The sequence below is a fragment of the Lucilia cuprina genome, chromosome 6, assembly GCF_022045245.1.
Source record: "Lucilia cuprina isolate Lc7/37 chromosome 6, ASM2204524v1, whole genome shotgun sequence".
Classification (NCBI taxonomy): Eukaryota; Metazoa; Arthropoda; class Insecta; order Diptera; family Calliphoridae; genus Lucilia; species Lucilia cuprina.
In genome coordinates, this window is record NC_060954.1 from 34,614,675 (window position 1) to 34,622,024 (window position 7,350).

General features: G+C 30.3%; 1 protein-coding gene across 1 annotated transcript in view; it reads right to left on the bottom strand.

The window, feature by feature from the left end:
• LOC111689092 (homeobox protein unplugged) overlaps positions 1 to 5,182 on the bottom strand; it is an 8,454-nt gene extending 3,272 nt beyond the window's left edge. Inside the window, exon 1 of the mRNA XM_023451599.2 lies at positions 3,847 to 5,182. Within this exon, the coding sequence (XP_023307367.2) occupies positions 3,847 to 4,771 (925 nt within the window). The 5' untranslated portion in view covers positions 4,772 to 5,182. The remainder of the gene's footprint in view (positions 1 to 3,846) is intronic.
• Positions 5,183 to 7,350: the final 2,168 nt, after the last annotated feature.

Here is a 7,350-nt window from a genome sequence, read left to right on the forward strand (position 1 = left end):
CTATCTATCTATCTATCTATCTATCTATCTATCTGTCTATCTATCTATATATCTATCTATCTATCTATCTATCTATCTATCTATCTATCTATCTATCTATCTATCTATTTATCTATTTATTTTAATATAAAATTATATTTCCCACCAACCACAACCATGAAATAGAAAATGTTCGCCCTCATTTATTATAAAATATGCCACTGTGGCGTCAAGTCGCTTCAATTGTGGTTTAAATAATGACAGCAGACAATGGTGCACGATTGGTTGTGTGTCTGTGTGGGGTGTATGGAGCCCCGGCATAATGTCAGTTATGAATATTTAATTTGTAACAACAACTACGACACCAAAAACATTAACATTCAATTTGATTTGGCTTTTAAATGTGTTTGTTGTTGGCATTACAACACTTCTATAAAAATAAAATTATGATGATGTTGATTGTTAATGTTGTTTTTTTTTTTTTTGTTATTTTCTTTTGCTGGAAAAATCACATTTATACCAATTTAAAGTGAATTTTTATGCTTATCAATGTTGTTATTATTGCCAAGAATCCTGTTTATATAGAAAGCGAATGATATATTTATTATTGTCCGTTAACCCTCCCCAACCATTTTAATTTTTATTATGAATGGACGTCAACGTCATCTTTTTACACACATTTTACATTTAATCAAGATTCGTCATTGTAGTTTTTTAATTTTTTTTTTGCTCTAGCTGTTGTTTGTATCCCCTTGAATTATTATTTTTTTTTTACAGAAATATGATTTTTAATTTTTTTCTTTTCTCAAATCTGTTTAACCATTTGACGCTGCTCATCCCAGTGCTATTTGACGCAGTAGCAACTTAGAGTAGTTGAAATATAACAGTAAGTGTCAGCATGTCAGAGATTTTTGATAAGCATTTGCAAGAGTTAAAATTGTTTTTCTTTTTGATTGACACTAAACATTGCGTTTCTTAATGGTTTATTATGCTAATTTTTGCTATTTTCTATTGTTGTATCTTTAATTTAAGTGTTTTAATTAATTATGACAAAGAAAATTAAGTTATAGGAAAAGTTTTAAATGATATACTGCTAAAACATTATAATGTGTATTTAACTTTTCGAAAGCAATTTATGAAAAGCCCATTTTAATCAAACAGAAACAAGGGAGAGGCTGGTGGGTAACCTAAGATGGATATCACGTTATTTGTGGATATCACTGTGATAAACTCTTACATTTGTTAAGAAAATTCGCAGTATTATAATCATACAATTACTGTTTCATATATATGAAGCTATAGCTATTGGTCCATTATAGGCCCTATTAATCAGTATAGTTAAACAATCAAATTAGGAATTCAAAATTGAACATAATTTAATGTTAATTCTTATATCTGCACTAGTTGCTTCAAGTTGTTAGATCTTACAATGTTGTAAGAACATTTTTTTCGGAAAAATATCTAACAACTGTATGAACTTAGAATTTTTGTCGTGCAATGTTGTCAGAAATTTGTAAAACAATAATTGCCATTGCCAGATAATTATATGACAAAGTCAGATCTGAACCTGCTGAACATGTTGCTAACAAGTTCTCATTGTCAGATCATGCAGCATAGTAAGATATGACAAACGTCTTACATAGCTTTTTCCATTTTAAATACAAGTATTCTTACTTTATATAGTTTGTTTTGGCCCACTGATAACCAACACCGGCTATAAAGTTTTTGTGTGGACCTTAATTTATTATAAGGGGCTATAGTGAAATATGGGGCGATCCTCATAAAAGTTGGTAGATGAATTTATGTTAAAAAATATTTTCGTCTAATATCATCGTTATATTAGTATTTATAAGTTAATATCTAATGTTGAAGACATTTTCTGAAGTGGACTTTTTATGGGGGTTAGAGTTAAATGAGGTCCGACCATAACAAAAATCGATAAAACCTTTTCATGGACAATGTTTGTTGCAAAAAAGAAACGTTTATGTATAGCAAAAGCACTATTGTATGCTTTTATAATTGGGAAATAGAGTAATCAAAGAATTTCATCCTTTTGGTCCTAGCTCACCCAGTTTCGTCAGAAAATGAACTTTTGAGTTTTCACTCAAAAGCTGGATTTTTGTTGGGAAATAGAGTGATCACAGTTCTTCATCCTATGGCTCTAGCTCATCTGGATTCGCCAGAAAATTGACTTTCATGTTTTCAGCCAAATATTAGATTTTTATTGGGAGTGCCGTAGATCATCTAGTTTTGCCTGAAAATGGACTTTTTATATTTTCACTCAAAAGTTAGTTTCCTGCACGTAACTTCTAAGAATTTTCCAGTCAGTATTCGGAATAATATCGCTCCCAAGATATTTGAATTTAACTTCGACGAAAGCCTGGCAATGATAAAGAAAGCGCTTCAGAGTTTCAACGTTTTCTCCACATGTTCTACATTCGTCTGAAGCCGCACGTGAAATTGCTTGTAGTTGTGTCCATAATTTTGTGTGTTCACCTAAAATTCATTCCGGCATACTAATTTTAGACTGGCTTATTTTAAGGAAGCTTTTTGACCTCCCCTCGTAAGTGTTACCCCATACAATTCGTCATTCGTCAGGTTAACTACCACGTGTTATTCCTGAAATAGAGCTTACCTCTAGCCGGGAATTCGGTCAAAGCCAGATTTTTCATTTTTTCAGATTTTTGTCGAGATCCTTACAACTAAAATTAAAAGGATTCCCTAAAAAATTTTTAAAATTTAATCAAATTATTTTCAAAATTGATTACAATGTTCATACGCACATATGAAGGACAGATGGCTTGATTGAAAATGAGTCTAAGCTGATCGGTATGGCTTGTGATGTGTACAGAACCAATATTTCAAATATAATGAAAAATTTAATTAAAATCAAAATTTAGATAAATATTTCATCAAAGAAATGCACCATTTTACCATTTATTTTCATTAAGATTTAATTTATTTTTCCTCAGTAACTGTACATAATCTGGCATTTCTTGTCCAAGCTTATAAGCTTGTCGCCTTTCGTTTAAATTAACAAAGAAATCAAATTTATCAGGAAGCCAATAACTACTTTTAAATATAATTTTAAATTTTTTTCGCAGGTCTTAAAGTGCGTTGATATAATTCGGCATAAACATTATAAGATCATTGTACATTTTCTTGGTATTTAATAAACTTCTATTTTAACCCAATTACACCTCATTATTTGAGTAAAAAGTCTAGTCGGTCAGGAACGGTTTCATCGATATGGACTAAAGCAGAGCGATCATAAAGAATCACATCTCGGTATGTTTAAATATAATTTTAAATGCATGATGTTTGAGTTCTGTTATCCCAAATCTGATAGGTTTAACATAAACAATAAAGTCCATTTATGAATTGAAGTTTTGTTAAGTCAATATGGATCTATGTTCGGCTTATTATGAAATTTATATATTTATCCGGCAGATATTCTAACAATTAACATATTTAGTTATAAATTAGTAAGTTATGGACGATTTAGTTATTTTCAGAAATGTGGTCTGATTTATACGAAATCGACTTATTTGAAACCCCTTTAAGATAAATAATTTAATATTGGGTTTTACATCCCTCACTGGGGCAGGAATTTACATTTAAAGCTACGTTCATGATGGTCACGTACTTCTCTAAATTGTATTTCCTTTTCTTTTCACTATAAATCGGTCATATTTATACAAAATTATCCATTATCTCAATTACTGATTGTATTTAATCGTAATTTTAAATTGACAGTTTCATACAAAAATGTATTTCTGCCGGTAAAATGATAACTGATGGTAGAGTTAATGGTATTAAAAAGTATTAAAAACTTTTCTTCAACAACGTTACTTCTAAATATCTTACCTCGATTTTTATCCATTTCAGTTCTATAATTCTGTGGCGACATAGTCAAACTAATATCACTACAAGAATCGCCGCTGCAATCATAATCCTCATCCATGCCACCAACATCCAAAGATGCCTCCGAATGATTCTTCACGCTGGCACTATTCGACAAAGATTCCTGTCGCGAATTCGTCATTATATGATGGTTAAATAAAGCGGGCGGCACGGTATTGGACGTTAAGGCGGCGGCATCTGTTAAAACTTTACCCATATTTTGGGCAAAACGATTAGCCATGCTGAGATTTTGTACATTATCACTTAAACCGCTGGCGGCCATTATTTCAGCAAGACGTTGGCGAGAATTTAAATCGTTGGCGGCGAGGGCGGATTGGTGGAGCAGAGCTTCGTTGAGGGTCATAGGTGGTGAATTAGTATTGTTGATATTATTTGAGGTGGCGGCAATATTTAAACCAAAGTTGGGATTAAATAATAAACGTGATGAAGGTAAACGATTTTCTGTATCACTTGTAGATTTGGAAAGATTTAAACTTTGCGAATTTGGTAAATTATTATTTCCTAAACTCTCATTGGCACTGGCTGGTTCTTTCGTTAGCAGGTTAAGTGGCATATTGTATTCACCGCCATTGGCAAAAAGTTGTGTAATTCGATCATGATTTTGGGCAAAATAACCATGCAGCCAGGGGTTATAGAGGGGAAAATTGGTTAAACCTAAAGCCGATGAAGCCACCATAGCGCGGGCACTTAATTCTTCTGTTACCCCCACCGAAGCCATTGAATCCTCTGGAGAGTTTGTGGCAGCTTGTTGTTGGTGCTGATGATTGGCTATTAAACTTTCTATGGTAAATGGTGTGGGAAATTTGGTAAGTTTTGTTGGCGTTATGGTATCCATATTATCGCTATTATTATTATCCATTTTATTCATATTTAGAATCTTTTTTTAATGCACTTTTTAAAAACAAAATTATATTCTTTTAAACTTTATTTTTCTTGATTGGTTTCAACTACCGCATAATCTAGCATGTCTTTATAACATTTCTTTAGTATTTTTATAATTTTTTTCAATAATACATAAATAAAATTTATTAAAACTTTTGTTAATTTCACACGTACTCTACACGAAGCAGTGAACCGTTTAAAGGTCTTTGACGTACTAAATGTTGTCGTTGTACGCACAACCGGTGCTTGGAAACATCACGTACTTAATACTAACTGCGCTGTTGTTGTTCTTTGACAAACTCACACTGTCTTTTTTCCTTTTGTCTGACACCTTCAGCATTCATTCATTCACTCATTCATTTAACTATTCGTAAATACACAAAACAAGCGTTCATACTTCCCACTTTGAGAACATTTCGTAAACAACCACCATTCCAATATTTGAGCACAACGAATAGTAACATCGCTTGCTCACTTGCTCTTGCTCACTTGCTCTTGACTCCTCCTTGCTTTTGTATATAAATTCAATATGGCGCATGCCAATGAGAATTCAAATAACAAATTGTTGTTGTTGATACAAACAAGTGCAGTTGTTTGTTTGTGCTTCTCTTTAGGAAAAACAACAATAACATTTGGGGTTTGATGTCATTGAGTTGTTTTTGTTTGTATGTATAAATAGCGCCTTCCTGTGGCTAATTATGTTTAGTTAATCATGAATCATTTTATATGTACGTAGGTATTTTTTGTTGTTTTTTTTTTCTAATGTTTTTGTTTGTTTGTGTTTTGTTTGCCTTAATTGCGTTCAGCTTGATTCGTTTTATAATGATGAAATTGTCCGCATTATAAGCAGACAAGAAAATTACCACGCCCGCTCATTAATAATCAAGCACAATTGGACTGCTTTAAGTGACCAATTTATAAGGAATCAAGTAAAAAAATTAAACTTAAACGCAAAAAGTAGTATATTTTTCAGTAAGTAAATTGTGTTTTCAACATTTGTAATGGATCATTATATTAAAAATATAAAACCTCTAATTAGTTGTTGTGTTGTTTAATACCAAAGGTTCCCAATGTTTTTATAATCTCCCAGTAAAATATGGTAGTGACATGTACTTACCCAGAAACATACATTTCAATGACTACTACCTTCTGTATTACTTATAAAAGTTTCGTAATGACTTACAAATAACTATATACAGTGAATCAATTAAGTAATTTGCCTATGTAAAATTTTATAAATTTTAAGAAAAAACTTTATGTGAACAATTATTTTTAGCAAAATAAAGCAATTTGTTTGTTGTATTTTTTAAATAATATCTTATATTTTAATTTTCTACTATAAAAAGTAGAATCGTTATATTAAATAACGAGATTTTTGATAAAATGTGAACGTATTGTTAATTTTTTGGGTCAATAAAGTATTTTACTTTTTTAGGTTTTTTGTTCATTTTTTTAATATTGCTGCATTATTTTATAAAATTTAATATTTTTATTATTCCTATATATTAGAATAACATTTTTTTAGATATTTTAGTAGTGGAACGACTAAATTTGGGCATTTCTTAACCGATTTATTATCCTATATACCTATCAGAATTTATCATTATTTGACTTAACATGAAATCTATCGTTTCTTTCATTAAATTTCGAAAATAATAAGTAATTTTAAATTGGATACATTATATATTAGATAATCAATGGATTAGGACCTAGAAAAAATGTTTTGTGAGGTATAAATCTATATATTATAAGAAAAATAATCCGGGTTTTTTCCATCTATTTGGGGAATATTGTGTAAATTTTATTTAGAATTGTATAATATTGATTCCTATTGAATAAATCTAACACTAACTACCATCCTAGCCACTCTTAAGTATGGCGACATCACCATATACCACTATAGAACTAATAAATGCTAAAATCTGGGTTTTCAACTTCATATTTTAAATTATTTATTTTATGAATAAGATACAGTAGGCGTATTTGGATCTGGATAGTTATTCTTGATTTGGGTTCTAAATATATATAAATGTATGTATTAGGTGAAAAATATTGCTTTTGTTGACGTTACGGTATGATAACCACCTCTATTTTAAAATATCTAAATTAGCTATTTTTCCTGTACTACACGACAGTTCACTTTACATTGGTTCCAAGCAACCTAAGGTCTGTTTAGAGGTCTAAATTTAAACATAGTGTTCCTCCTAGTTCGTAAAAAGATAAATCAGGAGTCCATAATTTTTTCTTGGATACAAGTCTCCTCCCTTTGGCAGTTAAAGATTTTGAAAGAGCACTCAGTGTTTTTTTTCTAATAATTCTTTGGATCATTTCATCTATTACTCTATTTTATATTTTTAATGTTATTGATTAAACATTTCATAATTATATTTTATTGATTTACACTTGTTCTAGAAATCTAAACTAATTTTTTATATCGAAATTGCCTCATTATTATTTTACACAATGAGGATATGATTTTTGCAAATTACAATTGAAAAATACTTAAAACTCGTCCTTTTAACAATAAAACAATAAATTCCAAAAAGGAATTAAAACATAATTTGA